The sequence below is a fragment of the Bipolaris zeicola genome (assembly GCF_000523435.1).
Source record: "Bipolaris zeicola 26-R-13 unplaced genomic scaffold scaffold_340, whole genome shotgun sequence".
NCBI classification, from domain to species: domain Eukaryota; kingdom Fungi; phylum Ascomycota; class Dothideomycetes; order Pleosporales; family Pleosporaceae; genus Bipolaris; species Bipolaris zeicola.
Genome location: NW_006912389.1, coordinates 1 through 19627, shown reverse-complemented (window position 1 = coordinate 19627; position 19627 = coordinate 1). Strand labels below are relative to the sequence as shown.

The 19627-nt window shown below is 50.4% G+C and overlaps 8 protein-coding genes across 8 annotated transcripts; 4 read left to right on the top strand and 4 right to left on the bottom strand.

Moving 5' to 3' along the window:
* Positions 1-457: 457 nt before the first annotated feature.
* COCCADRAFT_9709 (glycosyltransferase family 15 protein) lies at positions 458-988 on the bottom strand (the record flags this gene model as incomplete). Its single annotated transcript, XM_007719722.1, has 1 exon — positions 458-988. One exon carries the CDS (start codon positions 986-988, stop codon positions 458-460), a length of 531 nt encoding a protein of 176 aa, XP_007717912.1.
* A 926-nt stretch (positions 989-1914) lies between these two features.
* Positions 1915-2943, bottom strand: COCCADRAFT_110806 (uncharacterized protein; the record flags this gene model as incomplete). The annotated part of the gene is made up of 3 exons (XM_007719721.1): positions 1915-2693; positions 2774-2826; positions 2903-2943. 3 exons carry the CDS (start codon positions 2941-2943, stop codon positions 1915-1917), a joined length of 873 nt encoding a protein of 290 aa, XP_007717911.1.
* A 412-nt stretch (positions 2944-3355) lies between these two features.
* COCCADRAFT_110799 (uncharacterized protein) lies at positions 3356-4292 on the top strand (the record flags this gene model as incomplete). The annotated part of the gene is made up of 2 exons (XM_007719720.1): positions 3356-3434; positions 3490-4292. The coding sequence occupies 2 exons, from the start codon at positions 3356-3358 to the stop codon at positions 4290-4292; spliced, it is 882 nt and encodes a 293-aa protein (XP_007717910.1).
* A 252-nt stretch (positions 4293-4544) lies between these two features.
* COCCADRAFT_41575 (uncharacterized protein) lies at positions 4545-5644 on the bottom strand (the record flags this gene model as incomplete). The annotated part of the gene is made up of 2 exons (XM_007719719.1): positions 4545-5407; positions 5461-5644. 2 exons carry the CDS (start codon positions 5642-5644, stop codon positions 4545-4547), a joined length of 1047 nt encoding a protein of 348 aa, XP_007717909.1.
* A 1134-nt stretch (positions 5645-6778) lies between these two features.
* COCCADRAFT_75571 (uncharacterized protein) lies at positions 6779-7201 on the top strand (the record flags this gene model as incomplete). Its single annotated transcript, XM_007719718.2, has 3 exons — positions 6779-6856; positions 6919-7043; positions 7138-7201. Coding segments are annotated over 3 exons (267 nt in total), but the record flags the coding sequence as incomplete, so codon positions are not given.
* A 1483-nt stretch (positions 7202-8684) lies between these two features.
* On the top strand, positions 8685-10544 carry COCCADRAFT_110793 (uncharacterized protein; the record flags this gene model as incomplete). Its single annotated transcript, XM_007719717.1, has 1 exon — positions 8685-10544. The coding sequence occupies one exon, from the start codon at positions 8685-8687 to the stop codon at positions 10542-10544; it is 1860 nt and encodes a 619-aa protein (XP_007717907.1).
* Positions 10545-11901: 1357 nt separating this feature from the next.
* On the bottom strand, positions 11902-12084 carry COCCADRAFT_110801 (uncharacterized protein; the record flags this gene model as incomplete). The annotated part of the gene is made up of 1 exon (XM_007719716.1): positions 11902-12084. A coding segment is annotated over one exon (183 nt), but the record flags the coding sequence as incomplete, so codon positions are not given.
* Positions 12085-13042: 958 nt separating this feature from the next.
* COCCADRAFT_41572 (uncharacterized protein) lies at positions 13043-17784 on the top strand (the record flags this gene model as incomplete). Its single annotated transcript, XM_007719715.1, has 3 exons — positions 13043-13610; positions 13661-17440; positions 17717-17784. 3 exons carry the CDS (start codon positions 13043-13045, stop codon positions 17782-17784), a joined length of 4416 nt encoding a protein of 1471 aa, XP_007717905.1.
* Positions 17785-19627: the final 1843 nt, after the last annotated feature.

Sequence of the window (19627 nt, the reverse complement as noted above, 5' to 3'; positions counted from 1 at the left end):
AACCGCTCATAATAAAACCCACCCTCACGATCCAGGAAATCGAATAACCGCGTATACTCCTCGCCTCTAAAAATGTCCAAATCCCCAATTTCGAAATTGGACCAAAAATGGCACATGTTCCACAAATCGCTCTCGGCATTGCGATTTCGCAGCCACGCCAGCGCGGGGCGCAAGGGCCAGGGAGCAAAACTCGGGTCGTGCAGTGCAGTCCACAAGGGAGATGTGAGGATAGCGTGTGCGTTCTTGTAGTCTGAGAGTTTGCGGAAGAGGGAGGGCACGGTTTTGCCGCGTTCTCAGAGGGCGATGGTGTAGGCGTAGCGTTTTTTGTTGCGCCGCATGTGGGCGAAGGGGTCGTAGGGGATGGCGCAGGTGAAGAAGATGGAGGGTTCGACGCGCCAGTAGTATTTATAACGGAGGAGGGAGGGGTGTTTGTGGAAGAAGCTGGGTAGGGGGGTTTTTAGAAAGAGGGGTTCTGTGGTGTTGAGGGTTGTTGGGATGGAGGGTTGAAGAGTGTACGTACCCTGATTGAAAGCGACACATGTGGTGGTATCCTTCTTGGGCGGCATATTGAATTTTGTCTTCCTCCATGGCCTTCATGTTGCGTCTTGCACGGTCTTGGTCGATCCACGAAGGGTACCCTCCACATGTCCTTTGGTATAGTGTTGAATTCCACACTCACGTGCCCTGCGGCGGATGTGTTTTGCACTGCTTCGCTAACCTTCTCTTTAAACTCTTCACTCCATGGCTTGTCGTTGAGAAAGATCCACGGGTACCCGAAATGATCGTTGAACTGCTTCTGCACGCTGCGGACGCTGTCTACCGCGCCACTAACTTCCGAGTTGCGGGCGAGCATAAGCAGGACGGCGTTTTTGCGCGCCGTCATATTTGCCACGGGGTCTTGGAAGCCTGTGTGGAATGGTGCGTCTAGAGGGCGTGAAGGGCGGGTTATGGTGAAGCTGTGGATGTGGAAGAGGACTTCGAGGAGCATAAAGGTCGCAATAACCAAGATCGCTTTCCAGTGTGATGAAAATGTGCACAGCAAAGGGCGGAGCGGGTGCCGTGGTGGCGGCCGGATATTGAGTTTGTACATTAGAATAATGCGAGAAGGCTGTCACATCATGGCAGAGGCTCATGGAGAAGAAACAGGAGGAAGCAATGGGAATGCCACGGAGGGACCCAGAGGATTCACCCCATCCATGTCTAACGAAACATGTGCTTGAGTTTTCCCATAGTAGCCAACATGCAAATATCCGGGCCAAACAAGTGGCATAGTTGCAGCATAGCCCCATCTGGCCAAGGTGTGTATGTGTGGAGAAAAGGGTACCTGCGTAATCACACCTTGTCCAACACAACCCTTCTAAACTTACTCAAGATTATCCCACCCTGTGGTGCTGCGAGTAGGTAGCAGCAAAATCGGAGTGGGGCGCGTGCGTTGGTACATGTCATATTCACTCATTCTCTATGAGAAAAGGGAAAACAGCGTTGTGCTTTGTCGAGATTCTAGGTAGCCTTCCTTCCTTCATCCAGGCTGTGCCGCACACCGTTTAGCGGCGTGGTTGTTTGAAAGTCCTAACACACCAATGTCTATTAAGTAACTGGTACGGATCAGCGCCATGGATGCCATTCCATGGTTGCATATCGTCTTCCGATCTCTTGGCCGCAATTGTTGCTGGATGTGTGTTGCCAATAGTCACAATGATTACCCCACATCCGGGAAAAGTGCGTTCTGAGACTGAGAGATATGTGTGAGCTGGGGTATCTTCGGAGATTATCATTCTTCTCTACCAAGTGATAATTAGCAGAAAAAGGAAGTGTGCGACCATGGGTCATCAGGACTGTCATGACTATACGTGCTCCAGCTCATTAAACGGCATCTTGGTCATTTTGCTGATCCTCAATAATCTAGTTGCATCTTTAGTTGGTCTTCTTATCCGGCCCGGCAGTTCCTCGAAGCTTATTCAAGTTGAATGTCGTTGTGAAATAGAAATCCAGAGCTGCGGTTGGCAGATAAGTCCACGCGAACCATACAATCCAGCTCATCTTGCCCTCCCATATCCATCTCGTTTTTCGGAACAAGCCGTCGCCAGCGAGGACCTGTTTTACACAGCTGTGGGCATACTGCTTGGTGTCCATGCCGAGCTCCTGGCTGTGCTTGAGTCTTCGCTGGTACTCTGCCGCCAGCGGCTGCATATATGAGCCTGGCGGTAGCGTGCGATCTTGACGCGCAATATTCGATTTCACGCCGCCCGTGACGACGGTGATGACACGGACGCCCAGCGGCGCAAGTTCAACGCGCAGAGTGTCGGAATACGCGTGCAGCGCCGCTTTGACAGCATTGTACGGCGCCCCCCATACATACGGCATGATACCTGCCAGCGATCCCGTCTGGACGATTGTGCCTTTTGCTTCTATCAGGAGTGGAGCGAAAGTGCTGCACATCTTCATGAGGGAGAAGAGATTCGCTTGGAAGAGCTCGTGTAGCTCGGCCTCGTCGTAGTCCAGCGCGGGCACAACATAATTGCGGCCTGCGTTGTTGTAGAGGATGTCGAGTTTACCTCCGGTGATTTCGGTCACGCGTTTGTGGAGGGACGCAATGGACTCGTTGCTGGTGAGTTCTAGGGGTAGATAGGTTATCCGGGGGTCGGGGGAAGGGTATTTGGCGGGATCGCGGACGGTGCCTAGCACGTGGAAGCCTTTTTTTGGTCGTCAGCGTTGGGTTGTGGATGCGTATATACGTATATGCGTAAGGATACATTTGGAATGCTTGGCATACCCCTCTGAGCGAATTCCAGGGCGAGGTAGTGTCCAATGCCACCGGGCGTGCATCTGTTCGCGTCAGCATTGCTATTTTCTCTCGTTCGCGCACGCAAGGAAAAGGATGAATTGCTGCAGTGTCACATACCCTGTGATCAGCGCATACTGCGGCCTCGTGTTTCCAGCCATATTTTACCTGGGGGTTTGGTCGTCTTGCAAAGGTATGTTTGTGTGCGTCAGACCGTGATAGCGTTCCAGAACTCTCATCTGCTCTAGTCCCACTTTTCGGCCGTTCTGTCCACAGCGCGTCGACGTCATCGCCGCACGTCCGCGGACTTCTTTCTTCACAAGCACTTTCGCGTCCTGAACTGCTATGCTATCTTGCTAGTGCTAATGCCTGACTAATCGTTGCTAGCCATCTTCGCACAAAACATGTGAATTCCCGTCCTTCTTTCTACATATTAGTTTTTTATCAATTGCTGTGTTATTTAGTCAGATAATACAGCCGAACGAAGACCTAGTTCCGAAGAGCCTATCTGAACATCAGCGTTTTCCTATCTTCCTCACTATCATTTCTATCACACATCCACAGAGCGCCATCATGACGTCCGCAGATTGGTTGGGAAAAGTTATCCCTACCCTTCTCCGCCCATCTATACTCTTGTGCATATCAGCATATCGTACGACATACCACCATATTCTATCTCCAGTCAACAAGTTCTGACAGCGGCACAGATTTTGTCATAACGATGTTCGAAGTAGTCTTCTATGAGTGGAGCCCCTTCACTCTATTCAATATCAACAAACTGCGGTCCAAAGCCTTCGCCCGCCTTTGGAAGCACAATGGTGAAGCAATGTCCACCGAGATGCCCGGCCCTACTTTTGAACTCCTGTCTCAGTGCAAAGGCGTGATTCTAGATGTTGGCCCTGGCTCGGGAGAAGTACTGTCTCGCTTCGACCCGAATCTCATCGTCGCAATCTACGGCGCTGAGCCCACCGAGGACTTACATCCGGGACTTCGGAAAAATGCCGAAAAAAGCGGCCTAGGGAGCAAATACCATGCTCTGCTCTGCGGTGCTGAGCCTGAAAGCCTGATTCCTGCACTGCACAAGAGTGGCATTTTGAATGTTAGTGGAAAAGGAGGCTTGGCGTCTGATGGTGTGTTTGATGAGATTTGCTGCACACGCGTACTTTGCAGTGTACCTCATCCAGAACAGACCATCAAGGGTCTCTACAATCTTCTCAAACCTGGCGGCCGAATGCTAATCTGCGAACATGTCGCCAATCCATGGAGAACTCAGGGTAGTGTCGCGGCGCGCTTCATGCAGCTAGTGTACACTATCATTGGCTGGCCTTTCTTCATGGGCGGATGCGAACTCCAGCGACACACATTGGAATACCTGAGAGATGCCGGAGAGTGGGACAAGTTTGATTTGAAATACTACAGTCCCAAAGATTGTATCCCTTTTGTTGTTGGTGAGCTGGTCAAGCGGCATGGCGAGCTGGACAAGAGCTATGCTCAAGCTATCAAGGAGTAGTTTGAGGGGTTTTGTGCATAGTGAATGGGTCATTTACAGTTCATCGGAAACAGAATGTTGAGACATACATATATCAATTCATATTGGGTCAGTGCAACGCGCTTTTGTAGGAAGCCCTTGCGATGAGTTGTTTACATCAATCAAGTGTACATTATAGTTAAGATTATTATATCTTATTACATGTATAATGTTTGTACATATCCAGCTCTATGAGAGAGACACCCAGCTTTTGAACATAATCGACACCCTTATTTATCTGACAAAGAAACCAAGAGCCATAGCCAACAAAGTGACACCCAAATTCTGACTTCCGAAACTTCCTGCTGCAGCATTCGCGGTTTGCTCAGCCGGACTAGCAGTCGATGATGCGCTAGTACCCGCCTCCCCACCTACGTTCGATACAGGAACAGTAGCAATGCTTGATGGTGCTGGTGCCTGGGAAGGAAGAGCCACAGGCGAAGAGACGCCTGAGCTTGCTGGTGCTCCTGAAGGGCTCGGTCGTGAGCCAGATGAACCGTTGTTCTGTCCCCCAGAGCCACCCGGAGTTGAAGAAGGCGAAGCCGACGCGACCGGAGCACGCGAGGCAGTACTTGAAGGTGTTCCCGCACTGGGCGTGCCTGTTGGGCTCGCTGCAGCACTAGTCGCACTGCCTGCTGCACTGCTTGCCGGTGCAGCGGATGGAAGATTATCGGGCAATGGATTTGCATCTCCACCTTCGCAGTTCGCCTCGCCTCCGAGCTTCACTACCATTCCTACACCCGCCATCGCATCCCGGAACCCATTGTCGTCCTGGAACTTCTTGATATCAAATGCCTCGTTTTCTCCTGGAACTTTCAAATCGGTGATTTGCCTCCTTCCGGGGTTGGTGAACATCAAAAACGTGTACTGTCTGTTGTCGCCTGTCTCGCCCACAGAGCCTGGGGCAACGTAATCAACGGCTGGCGGGGTATCGGTGGCGATGTTGGTGATATCGAAGTTATTCTTGAAGTTCGCGCGCGCATAGTGTAGTTTACGGGCGTTGGTACATGTTGTATCCACCATGATGATGGTGTATAATGTAGTTGGGGAAATGCCGTTGCTGTCGCCCAGAGCAAACGTGGGTTCTTTTGCTACAGCTAGATGGGTGTGAGCTGTTGGTTCGTCCGAAAAGTCTTCACTGACTACTAACCGTCTTTTTCAAAAGTTGTTCCATCTTTGAAACCATTGATCGCTTGGTTGGTGTAGCTAACTTGGACTTCGTCACTGCCGAACCCAGCCTGTAGATCTTGGGGTATGACACTGCCGCCTTGTGCAGCCGTTTGCGATACAAAGGCCACCAGGGCCACCACCTTCCAGTAATAGCGAGAAGCCATGATGTGTAAATTACAAAGTATAAGGTGGATATGAGTGATATGAGAAGAACAGAATGAAAACAAAAACACTTAAGCACTGCTTAGAGTTGATATGGAGCCTGTCGTTTTTGCAAAGTGACTTGCAGCCCCAGGTTATATATACATCCTCAGCGACCTCTATATGAACAAGGCTCTATACGCACAAACAGCGAGGAGTAATATGATCTACGCCAAATGTTCCGCCCCAGGCTGTTCAACGCATGCCAACCCCGGAAAATAGTCGCAGGATTCCACTAAAACCTGATCAAAGTAGAGAGCAGCATTGCAGATCCATTCGTCTTCAGACGGCAAGCGCATAGAGTCTCGGCAGATGCCTACTCCGTGGTCTGTGGGCGCCTTGGGGTGCTTGTCAACTGTTTCGGTTTCAAGGCCGTTTCAGCTGACGGCTACCATACGCTCGCGAACATTTTGTAGCCTGACTATAGCAATATTTACATAACTGCGCCTTTTCTAATTCTAGGAGCCAAGCCCCAAGGGCGCTTGTAAGGTACAAAACAGGCGATGGACAACGAAAGCTGTGACAAGATGTGGGTTGCCCAGATTTCAAGCCTCGTTGTACACGTTGACATCTGGGCATGGACCTGAGTAAGTACCTAGGGCATAGCGCCACACAAATTGTCTGATACTGCGTTCAGGCAGTACGCTGCCTCGCGTTCATGTTCATGAAACTTGATGAGAGCTGGACGAGTAACGATGGTTTGGTGTTGCTAAAGGCTTGGCAACCACACGGGGGCCGGATAGGTGACTCTGCTGGATAACATGCAAAAGACAACACCCCCGAATTCAAGGCATGATGAATAGTTGACTCGATGCAAAATATGGAAGGGTGTTCCTAGTAAATAACCTTGTATGTGAGGGATGATCGAAAACCGCGTTCGCGCTTTCGCCATGGTTCTCGAAGGTGACCGGACACTAGTTCTTCCAGGGCCGCATCACGTGGCACCTCGCTTAGAATTTCGAGCCGCCCACCATCTCCTGCTTGTACTTACCAGCTTCGACCACTCCTCATCGTCTATCAAACACAACCGCCAAAATGACGAAGCGTGCGTATGCCCTACGGTTTCCAAGGAATTAATTATTGACGGCCATGTAGGCACAAAGAAGGTCGGCATCACCGGAAAGTACGGTACCCGTTACGGTGCCTCTCTCCGTAAGCAGGTCAAGAAGATGGAGGTGCGCATTACCCTGGATACTCCACACTGCCAGCAGAAATGAGTCGCTCACGCTCAGGATAGATCGCACAACACGCCCGCTACGTCTGTCAGTTCTGCGGAAAGAACTCTGTCAAGCGCGAGTCCGTTGGTATCTGGCACTGCCGATCGTGCCGCAAGACCACTGCCGGAGGAGCCTACACCGTCTCGTAAGACATCCCTCGATACCCCCGAGCGCAACATCATCCAAGGATTGGACGCGCGCGAAAAAAAAAATCAGGACATTACTAACAAGGTTAACAGTACTCCCGCTGCCGCCGCCACAAGGTCAACGATCCGCCGTCTCCGAGAGATTGCTGAGGTTTAAGGGAACATTGGGCACTAGGGTGGAGTTCTTCGAGCGTTTTCTCTGCATCGGCAATCATGGTCCGATGACATTGCTCAAATGCAGCATTCGGATGCCGATCTCATAACGATCATGGGTTTATCAGGAATTCATACAAAACAATGGCACCTTCATGACCAAGCAGACCACTGCGCGACAAGGAAAAAGCAGTAATTGTACCGACAATGCTCATCGCTTACCTGGCGTTGCCTGATACCAATGTGATACAAGCAACTTGAGGTTCTTCTTCGTTTGCACATGCCAAGCATCGGTTACCGTTGTTTATAACATGTAGTGAGAAACTGTTCGCTAATAGTCTGACCAATGTTCTCAGCTGACCATCCTTGACATCTTACGTCGCTCGACGGAGATTGCGCTAATCGCCGTCAAAATATTTTCACGAATTTAACTTTGCTAGGGGACTCGTCAGCATAACCACACTCTTCTATGACGTTGCAGCGCGACATGTACTCAGGAAGTCAGTTCAAGTGTTTGGCAAGACTGACTGCCCGAGTAAATGTCCTTCTGTTATCCTGCACCAAGTGAACCTGCGCGACAGACATGTGTCGCTTTGGAGTATCAATAAGTGCGGACTACCGGAGGCAAATATCGGACCCTGCATTCTATCCCATACATACTGACAAAAGAATATGTGTTGACAGAAATCAGCCACGAGGACATGAAAGTCTGCGATTCTTACATGTGGCCTGGCGTGTGGCGAAAGTATAATTCATATCGTTTCTCTTTCTACGATTGATAATCGGACAAGGTTCAAACTCGGTGAACATTCCTTGTGTTCGAGATGGCAAAGATGTTGCTCTTGGCATGGGTCCTAGATCACTGACGTGGGCGGAGTATCCTCGAGGAACATCTCGATCAGACCACATATACGCCGCTGGCAGGCATGTGCTCGGGCCTTTACGGCTACTGTGCCCAATCCTAGAACCTATCCAAATGCATGCAAATTATGGGCTCACGATACCCACGCACGACGTCATGCCGCAAATCTACCGACTGATCCGCACGCTAAGTGGAGTCCCGCAGAGCCTCAACACCAAACTCTTCGTCCGATTCCAAACGCTAGAGCGCATAGTGGCGGCACACGTTGCGGATATCAGATTTTCGCCCGATTGTTCACCTGGCCACGACGATAGAGGTCTTGTTCGTAGCTGTGCACAGACGATATGACGTTGAAGGTGAGACTGCATGGGTGCCTCTTTGCTCTCGCATCCTGCTCTCATCCTGTTTATCGGGCGTTTACGGTCACTGGCATTGGTGAGATGACTGTTAGCCCATACTTCCTCTGCTTTCCTATCATGCCGGTACCTCGCCGGCATCGATAAGTTGAAATGTTTGTGTCTCCGTTTTAGTCCTGGGTCTGTCGTGACCATCCCTTATTATCGTGCTCACCCGCGTCCTTCTCTCCCGCTTTCCTCAGCACAATTCTCCCCAAATTCTCGCCAACATGTCCGGCTACTACGGTCCATCCTTTTACAACAAATCTTCCCGACCACCGTCGCTAGCAGCATCAAGAGCGAACTCATCCTACCGAGTCGCTCAAAGTGCGCCAGTCACACCTCGAAATGGATCGATAACTACACCCCGAAACGGCTCCATCCCTTATACGATCGACGGTTCCACTGCTGCCCAGACGGCTGCCAACACTGCCGCCAACACCGCTCCTCACACCGGCACCTCTACACCTGCTTTCTTGTCAAGAGTGAATAGTAAGCTCGCGAACGAAGACAATGTCTCTATGAACTCTGAGATTCTTCGCAATGAAAAGGGTGAGCTTATGATCGGGAGGATTGCTGGTGGAAAACATCTCACAGACGATGTCGAGGACATTGATTCTGCTTGTGGGCCCATCAAGCGCGTGGATTGCGACATGCCTCTTACACTGACCGAGATGGTCAACCACGAAGGCAAAGAATACATTGTCTTGAGTTTCGCGACTGGCGACAAGGAAAATCCTTTTAACTGGAACCCTTGGTACAAGCGTAGCATCACCACGATGCTGAATTTGATGACGCTTTTTATTGGTCTTGCGACTACGGCGTACAGTTCGGGCATCAACAGCATGTGTGAAGAGTTTGGTGTAGACGCTATATACGGCCAACTCGGGCTCTTCACGTTCAACATCTCCTGCGCTATTGCACCGATGGTACTGGCACCTTTCTGTGAACTTGTCGGCCGCAAGATCGTATACGCCAGCGCCTTCCTCTGCTTCTCACTCATTTTCATTGGTCTCGCACTGGCACAAAGCATCGGCACCATCATCGGTCTCCGTCTGCTCCTCGGTCTCTTCGGGTGCGTAGGCACCATCTTAGTCGGCGGCACATTCGACGACATGTACGAACCACACAAGCGCGGTCGGCCCATGGCCATGTTCAGCTTCGTAGCTATTTTCGGTACGGTCGCTGCGCCTATCTACGCTGGCTTCATCGACCAAGCACTCGGCTGGCGCTGGGTCGAAGGTATCCAGGGTCTAGCCAACATCCCTCTTCTCATCCTCATCTTCGTCTTCTTCCCGGAGACCCGTGGCGGTGCTAAACTCCACAAGCGCGCGAAGCAGCTGCAAAAGGCCACTGGCGATGACCGCTACGTCGCTGAAGACGACATCTACACGCCCGACGTCAAGTCAATGCTCAAAGCCTCGTCCGTAAAAGCCATCCGCATGCTCGTCACCGAACCCGTCGTCTTCGCTTTCGGTCTCTGGATCGCCTTCTGCTGGGCCGTCGTCTTCCTCTTCCTCTCCGTCATCCCCATCACTTTTACCGAGAAGCGCGGCTGGAATGAAGGCGTCAGCGGTCTTCCCTACATCTCTCTCGCTGTCGGCACAGTCCTCGGCTGGGCGGCGCACCACTTCCAAATGGCCAAGTACAACAAGCTGCAGGCCGACCCTAACGTCCGTGTTGTACCCGAGCACCGTCTCTACGGCGCAATGTTCGGCGCCGTCTGGCTCCCCATAGGCCTATTTATCTATTCTTTTACTCAGTACCAGCAGCTCAGCTGGGTGGGGCCCGTCATCGGTCTCGCACCGATTGCTTTTGGCATCTTCTTCGTCTTCGAGAGTACCTACTCGTACACTGCGGATTGCTACGGCGAGACGTCTTCGTCGGCGATTGCCGGTCAGGGTCTGATGCGGAACACGCTTGGTGCTGTGACGCCGCTGTTCGCCAGTGCCTTCTTTCATAACGTGGGGAGTCAGTATGCGGGACTGATTCTGGCGCTTTTTGGTACGGTGCTGAGTTTGATTCCCTTTGTTATGTTCAAGTATGGGCATTTGTTGCGGGCGAGGAGTAAGTTGGCGAAGGAGTATTAGGGGAAATGGGGGTGGTTTAGGATAGGTTTAACATGTTAGGGTTGGATTTTGTGGGGTTAGTTGTAATTAAGCTCTTAATTATATGAAGTTGGATGTTAGTGGTCTCATGTTGCTACGGGCATACTTGTATATTGTGAGACAAATAGCGTTGTTCAGTAAGGGTATTAGGAGTACTGTTGTTACTGGCACAATCGTGCTACGATCATGTTGCAAAAGTTCGGCTTCGCAAGCAATTGCCTAACTAGAACAACTACCTTTGTAGCATTGTTTCTGAGCACATACTTCTGGACGCGCTCTTGAACCTAGATCTATGCTAATAATTACTACCTAAGTACTGCATGCAACCTTTGCAGAATTATATCTAAGAGCAGTGGAATAGCTTCTCAAAATAGAAACTCCTTAATCCATATGTTGGAATACTGATTCCTCTCTCTGCATTTGTATTTGTTCTGAGGACGATTCGGATCTCTAATTTGGCTGTAACCTTGAGTCAAGAGCCTTACACATAACTTCTTTTCTTTCTTAAAAAAAATTAGGATGCTAAAGCATTGTATGATTGTATTAAGGACCTTGACGAAAGATAAACCTTGAATATCACCTGCGATTGGCGCAACGCTGCATGATTGCGGACAGCGGTGGGAAATCATAAAGTCTTTCCACGACGGCGTTTACGATGCGAAATTTGGTAGGGAAGCTAGAGTTCTTAATGATGCCGACCTAGTGACTGTTATTGATGCACTTTCCGAGCAGCTTTTTCTCCTGAGAGGTGGGATCGAATGCGGTCGTGAAATCAGACTTTGGGGGAACGGCAATGATGAGCTTTACACTGATGATTAACTTGGGGCGTTTGGATGTCTTCGTAATGAGCAGGACACGACGGTCGCTGCGGTAAGACTATGTAACTTCTAAGTTCATGCGGACTTATGTAGCCTTGATCCACTCAGATTGATCGTTGAAACGCAATTCGCTAGTGTTTAGACGAGCCGTAAACACAAAGTTGGAGTTGGTGAGGTTAGAGTGCTAGTATAGGAATGCTTCAACTGCCGAGATGTTGACGTGAGATTATCCAACCCTTGGGTTGAAGTTGCACATGATGAGAACCGCTACCTGAACTTTACACTTTTTGACAAATTATCTGAACTGCCAGTACAATTCCGCGGGCGCAGGGTTAGGAAGAAGGATTCCATTGTAAAACTGGGACTATTGGTTTTGCGATTCATTCAGAGCATCCATGGCAGCGCCGATTGCTCCAGTGTCGAAATTGTTGTACGCTACTTTGACTTCTCTTCCGGTATGGAAGTCGTGGCACACAGGTTTTTCAAAAAGCTTGGACATCTCGACCAAGACGAGGGTTGAATCATGACATGTGATCATTAACAACGCTGTTATAAAGGATGCGGATACCTATGTTGATTGTAGAGCTAGTAGCGGGGTCGATGTAGGCTACAGAATGGCCACCAACCTTTTCCTGATTTTCAACCACAATGCTATATTTGCTTTTATCCTTCAAACTAATAACACAGTAGATACCTCCCGATCCTCTACGTGTGCAACAGCCTCACATAGAATAAGGGTTTCATCCCAGGGGCTGCAAGCAAAGAACAAGCCTACCATAACCTGGTCGGTAGCGCAGGGGCCAAGCTCAGATCGGGAAATGGCCAAAAGAGGTTCCCTACTGCTTCCCCGGTCACATAACGGGAAGACTAGGGTGCTTGAGCCGCGCGACTCGTATCTGGCCGAAAGAGTTTAGTTGAGCAATACAGAGCAATGTTGGTTGCGACGGGTGGCTTTGCCCACAACACAAGTCTCTCCCGCCCTTGAGGTTGGTGGCGACTACAAGGTAACATACGAGACTGGTGCAGGCAGGACTTTGATATGGGAGTGGATAATGTTAGATGTATAGGAATGGAGTGTTTAGACGGGCTAGGAAAGCTAGACGAGCTAGATGAGCGATGTGATTGGTCGCTCGGGATTTGACCCTTTGGAATAGCTCCCCTATCATCACACCTTCTGGCTGACGAGAGCCAGGCACGTGCCGATCGCATTTCTTGTGCTAGCTGTATGCGACCCATCCGCGGCAACAAGTTCACTAGAGAGTCTTTGAGCAATCCACTTGGCGTTGTACTCAGTAAATCTGCACTAGACGGCCACAATGAGGAAGAAAGCCGAGTGCAAGCTTGTATCGCTGTCAGCTTGGGCTAGTATGGCACGTGACGGCCATCGTTCACTCACTCATTCGCCGAGCGCACGCTGGGAAAACGCCGGAACAGTGCTTTTGTTTGTTTCGAAAATCGACCCACTTTGAGCTGTTAGGACACCGCAATCGTACTAGCCAAGAAGAAGCATCTGAAGATTACTTCTTATAGTAACCTCCCAGACCTTTTCACCACTTCTTTCCTAGCACCGAAATCTCTGAAGATAGCCGGCGTTTTCAAACCAGAACAACCGCAACCATGGGTTTGGGAGCAGCTGACTTCAAGGCTGCCCCAAACGGCGTGATGCCTTCCGACAGCTCACTACACAATCACTCCCACCACAGCGACAGCCTCACAAACAACGACAGCATCTCCAGTGCTGATCAGAGAGAAAAAGAGGTCCATCAGCTCGCCAGGAAGTACACACAAAACAGCATCTACTCAAATAATAGCCAGAACCCTTTTGCAGCCGAACCCGGATCTAAACTTGATCCCAATGGCGGGAATTTCAGTGCCCGCGCTTGGGCAAAGGCCATGTTGCAGACACATACGGAAGACAGCCAGGCACACCCTCTTCGCACACTAGGTGTATCATTTAGCAATCTGAATGTGTACGGCTTCGGATTCGACACCGACTACCAGAAGAGCGTTGGCAACATCTGGTTAGAGGCGGCCGGCCTCGTTAGGAGGATCATGGGCCAACGTGAGCGGAAGATTGAGATCCTACGCGATTTGGAAGGACTGGTCGAGGCCGGAGAGATGCTTGTCGTCCTTGGTCCTCCCGGAGCGGGATGCTCAACCTTCTTGAAGACTCTCACTGGACAACATCACGGCTTCTATGTCGACGAGAAATCGAATCTCAATTACCAGGGTAAGGCTAGATGCCTTTTGAACTCGCTGCCTCCCACTGACAGTCTCCAGGTCTGACTCCTAAGCAGTTGATCAAGAACTTCCGAGGAGAAGCCGTCTATACCGCTGAAGTTGACGTTCACTTCCCCAACATCACTGTCGGAGATACTCTTTTCTTCGCTGCCCGCGCGCGAGCCCCGCGTCATATTCCTGGAGGGGCTACCGTGAACCAGTATGCCGAACACATGCGCGACGTCATCATGGCCAGCTTCGGTATCAGCCACACGAGAAACACCATTGTCGGAAACGATTTCATTCGTGGAGTATCTGGAGGAGAACGCAAGCGTGTTAGTATTTCCGAGGCCTGCCTCAGCCAGGCACCGCTACAATGCTGGGACAATTCCACCCGTGGTCTTGACAGCGCCAATGCTATTGAGTTTTGCAAGACACTACGCATGCAAACCGAAATCAACGGAGCTACAGCCTGTGTTGCCATCTACCAAGCACCACAGGCTGCCTATGACTACTTCGACAAAGTACTGGTTTTGTACAAGGGTCGCCAGATTTATTTCGGCCCTACCGCCCAGGCTAAGCAGTACTTCTTGGACATGGGTTTCGTTTGTCCCGATCGACAAACCGATGCCGACTTCCTCACTTCCATGACCAGCCATCTTGAGCGTGTTGTGCAACCTGGGTATGAGAATCAGGTTCCCCGAACGCCTGATGAGTTCGCTGCTCGATGGAAGGCTTCGCGCGAACGCGCAGAGCTCCTGAACCTGATTGAGATCTACAACTCGAAATACACATCCGGTAGCGAGCATCTGGACCTATTCAAAGAATCTCGACGAGCCCAACAAGCCAAGATCCAGCGTGTATCGTCGCCATATACTCTTTCGTACATTCAACAAATCAAACTATGCCTCTGGCGTAGTTGGGTTCGGTTAAAGGGCGATCCTAGCATCACCATCTCTCAAGCGATAGGAAACGCCATTATTGCTCTAATTATTTCCAGTACGTTCTTCAACCTCAAGGATAATACTGCGAGCTTTTTCCAGCGTGGCTCTCTCCTTTTCTTTGCCATCGTCATCAATGCCTTTAGTTCTGGTCTTGAAATATTTACCCTCTACGCTCAAAGACCGATTGTGGAGAAGCACGCTCGATTTGCCCTCTACCATCCGTCTGCCGAGGCCATCGCATCTATGCTGATGGATCTGCCGTATAAAGTCGTCAACTCTATTGCATCTAACCTAATTCTCTACTTTATGACGAATTTGCGGAGAGAGCCCGGACCTTGCTTGTTCTTCCTGTTTACCTCGTTTGTCCTCACGCTAACCATGTCCATGTTTTTCCGATCCATCGCATCTTTGACCAGGTCATTCGTTGAGGCCCTGCCATTTGCTGCGATTTTGATCTCGGGTCTCACAATGTACACCGGCTTTACCATTCCAACCTCTTACATGCCCGGCTGGTCTAGCTGGATGGCATATATCGATCCCATCTCATACGGATTCGAGTCCATCATGATCAACGAGTTCACCAACCGCGAATTCCTTTGCGTCAACTATGTTCCTGCGGGTCCTGGCTACGATGTTAGCGGCAGCAACCATGTTTGTTCCACTGTCGGATCCGTTCCCGGACAGCCCTTTGTCCTCGGCGACGACTACATCAGGTCCACATACGGTTATGAGGCCAGCCACAAGTGGAGGAACGTCGGCGTCATCTTTGCTTTCATGGTCATTCTTTGCGCCATCTACCTGGTTGCTTCAGATTTTATCACTGAGAAGAAGTCCAAGGGTGAAATCCTTGTCTTCCGCCGTGGACACAAGAACTTGGACAGGAGCAATGGCCAGGACGATATCGAAGGCGGCAGTGAGCGCACCACTACTGCGGCAAACACCAAGCCAGAGGACCTTGCTATTATTGAGCAACAAACTGCCATTTTCCAGTGGAAGGACATTTGCTACGATATCGAAATCCAAAAGGAACGCCGTAGGATCCTTGATCATGTTGACGGATGGGTCAAACCAGGTAACTTGACGGCCCTTATGGGTGTCTCTGGAGCCGGAAAGACTACTCTTTTGGATATTCTCGCTAGTCGTACCACCATGGGCGTTATCTCTGGAGAAATGCTAGTTGACGGAAAGGAGCGAGATGACTCGTTCCAGCGCAAGACTGGTTATGCCCAACAACAGGATCTCCATTTGAGCACTGCTACCGTTCGCGAGGCTCTTACCTTTTCCGCTCTTCTCCGCCAGCCCGCTCACATTCCTCGCGAAGAGAAGATTGCGTATGTTACTGAGGTCATCAAGCTCCTTGAGATGACTGAGTTCGCCGACGCCGTTGTTGGTATCCCCGGCGAGGGTCTTAATGTTGAGCAACGTAAACGACTGACGATTGGTGTCGAGCTTGCTGCTCGGCCAGCTCTACTTCTCTTCCTCGACGAACCCACTTCTGGCCTTGATTCTCAGACATCATGGGCGATTCTCGACCTCCTGGATAAGCTCAAGAAAAACGGCCAAGCTATTCTTTGTACTATCCACCAACCGTCCGCCATGCTCTTTCAACGATTCGATCGCCTCCTCTTTCTCCAGTCCGGTGGGCAGACTGTGTATTACGGCGACGTTGGCGAAAACGCCAAGATTCTCATCGACTACTTCATGCGCAATGGCGGACCTCCATGCCCGCCTGCCGCCAACCCCGCGGAATGGATGCTTGAGGTTATCGGTGCAGCTCCTGGATCACACAGTGATATCGACTGGCATGACACCTGGCGCAAATCACCCGAATACGCACACGTTCAAGCACACCTCGCTGAGCTCAAAGAAGAGCGTTCTCGCATGACGGACCTAAGCCGCACTGCCTCCCGCCAGGCGCACGACGCCACCAGCTTCCAAGAGTTTGCCGCGCCTCTCAGGACACAGTTCTACGAGGTCCAACTGCGCGTGTTCCAGCAGATCTGGCGCACACCCACGTATATTTACTCCAAAGCCTTCCTTTGCGTCAGCACATCCATCTACATTGGTTTTTCGCTCTACAACACGCCCAACACGCTCCAGGGCCTGCAAAACCAAATGTTCTCCATTTTCACCTTATTCTTCATCTTCGGACAGTTCATCCAGCTAATCATGCCGCACTTTGTGGCCCAGCGTGCGCTGTATGAGGCGCGCGAACGCCCGTCCAAGACGTACTCGTGGAAAGCTTTTATCATGTCTAACATTATTGTAGAGCTTCCCTGGAACACGCTCATGTCCGTCTTGCTATTCTTCTGCTGGTACTACCCTATCGGGCTTTCGCACAACGCCGAGGCAACCGACTCGACGGCACTGCGCGGCGCCCAAATGTGGCTCTTTGTCTGGGTCTTCCTCATGTTCAGCTCCACCTTTGCCCACTTGATGATTGCCGCCTTCGAAACCACCGAGAGCGCGGGCAACACTGGAAATCTGCTCTTCATGCTCTCCGTCATTTTCTGCGGTATCCTCACTACCCCCGAGCAGATGCCGCGCTTCTGGATCTTCATGTACCGCGTCTCGCCGTTTACGTATCTTGTGGGAGGTATGCTGGCGGTTGGTGTAGCCGACTCGTCGGTTACCTGTGCGGCGAATGAGTATCTACGATTTGACCCTGTCAACGGCACCTGCGGCGAGTACATGGCGCAGTACCAGGCTATGGCTGGTGGCTACGTGCAGAACCCCAGTGCGACGTCCAACTGCGCGTTCTGCCCCATGGGTGACACAAATGTGTTCCTCAAAACGGTGCATGCAGAGTACTCGAGCGTATGGCGCAACTTTGGCATCATGTGGGTGTTTGTCATTTTCAACGTGGCGGCCGCCTGTGGCTTGTACTGGTGGGCGCGTGTGCCTAAACGCCCAACGATTGAGAAGGGGGCAGCGCCGATTCGCGCAGAGGGATTGCTGGATAGCGAAACTGTGATCGGAAAGAGTTCTGCTGTCGAGCAGCAAGATGCTGAGAAGAGAGATGGGTTTTAGAAGCCTGCCTTGAGTCTCTTTCTCTTGCTTTTTCCTCTTTTTTCTGTCACGATCCAAAGTTGGAAGCTCTTGTTGTCTTTTTTCGGGCTCTTATGGCGTTTCTATTTTGCTCGCTGATAGCATATATACAAATTTACTATAGTTCATCATACCATTGGCCACTCCGCTTTTGGAGTTTCATTGTTTGTTTGTGGAGTTGGTGGTAGTTAGGCTACATAGTTGAATGCTCGGACATGGAGCCGTGGGAAGAAGGAAATAAACGAATACATACCCATTACCAAAGCTTTTGCATGAAAGATTGGAGTGAAGTTTTATGTTTAATAACTGACGGGAGCTGTCACAGTAGTTTGTTTTTTCCTATGATTCCTGTACCGCTTAGCTAAAGGAACCATTAGGCTTGAAGTTTGAAACCCTTTCTCTATTTGATTAAGATTCAAGACCCCAAGAATGTCTATAATTTCTTAAGAGATATATGTCTTCGATTTCCTATACTGGAGGTAGATATGTTTAATGTACACTGCTGAAGAAACTCTCTCTCGAGATTTTGTCCTTTGATTGCTATCTTTTTTGGACGCCTGTCTTCTACACGTTTGCTGCTTTGATGTGTGAAGTCGATACAAAAGTTGAATACAAAATCAAATAGAAAACATGGTTTTGCCGTATGTACAGTAAAAGACGGGGAGGGAATTACATACCAATTAAGTCCTAAAGGCCCTGACTAAATTTGTGGGTATCTCCAATGATTCTCAGGAGGAAGATGGACTTGTACCTCTCACAATCACCGACAATCACGCCTAGTCTTACGAGAATGGCGTTCTCAAAGTCCAGGTTACGGATGGCGTCTTCAGCGTCAATCTTTCATTTCGCTGTAGGGTAGATCTAGGCCGACACAATCCAGTGTGAGGTCGGCAGATGCGAAAACGTAGATGCTAGCGCCAGCAGTGTTGGATGCCTTACCCGTTTCTATGCAGAGATCTTGATCGATCTTGCGTTAGTTTTCGAGCCCACCAGCTAGAGCGCGTGTGGTGCAGATGCCATTGCGAGCGACGTACGGCTTAGGGTCCCATTTGGAAATGGTGTCCCCCCCCTCCCCCCCACTTTGATGTATCAGCTTCCAGGATGGGTTCAAGCTTCGTTGGCTCAGCTCTTACACCTAGTAAGCGTCTAGTGATGGTCTTAGTCAAGACGTGAGACTCGTTGGCAATGAGGGCGCTAAGAACATAGCTACCAACAACACCAGTCCTACCGAAAATGTCACTGTGGTCATTGCTTTTTTTTTGTGGTAAAGGCGTCGCAGCAGTGTAGACCGGTAGTAGAGAGTGCAAGAAAATAGTAATAAGAATATTGAAACGAAAATTCTCAAATGGCACAGGGTCTGTGCAGTGCGGCTGAACGGTGAGGGCCAATGGCGAGCATCCGCAGTGGCATTGCTTGATCACGAAGGATTGCGCCAGTTGGTATCAGGAGTGGGAAAGGCCACCCACCATTGACTGCAGGCACCAAGGGTGGGGATCTCGGACCAAGTGCCCTGCACTACGTGGCTGATAAGAGGCGCATGCGCTAGCTGACGATGTCATGCATATGTACACAGATGCATGGCAATGCTACTTTCGGTAATTATAGCGGACTAGTCTAGTGTGGCTTACAGGATATCATGTCGGGACGGGAGGCTGACCCTTGGAGCTTGGTGCTCTTGGATGATGGCTTTTACTTGTGCATATGCAGACAACTGTCACCTAACTACGTGTCGTGCGGCATAAGCCCTGGCAGAGGCGTCGCGGCCCGCCCTGGACGGCAAAGCTTGCTTACCCCCCCCCTTGATCAGAGTTAAACGGCCTCCTAGTAAAAACAGGGTTCATATTAGCGTAGAATAATCTCTATCTCACTAGGGAAAATACAAACATTTACGCCTTACTCTATATAGGGGTATAATCAACTTTTCTTCCTTTTCCTTTCTCTATAACGTACCTCACGGCTTGGCCGGACACACGGCTTGGCCGGACACTTTTGCCAAGCCCCCACCAAAACTACTACTACCTACAAATGTCGCAAC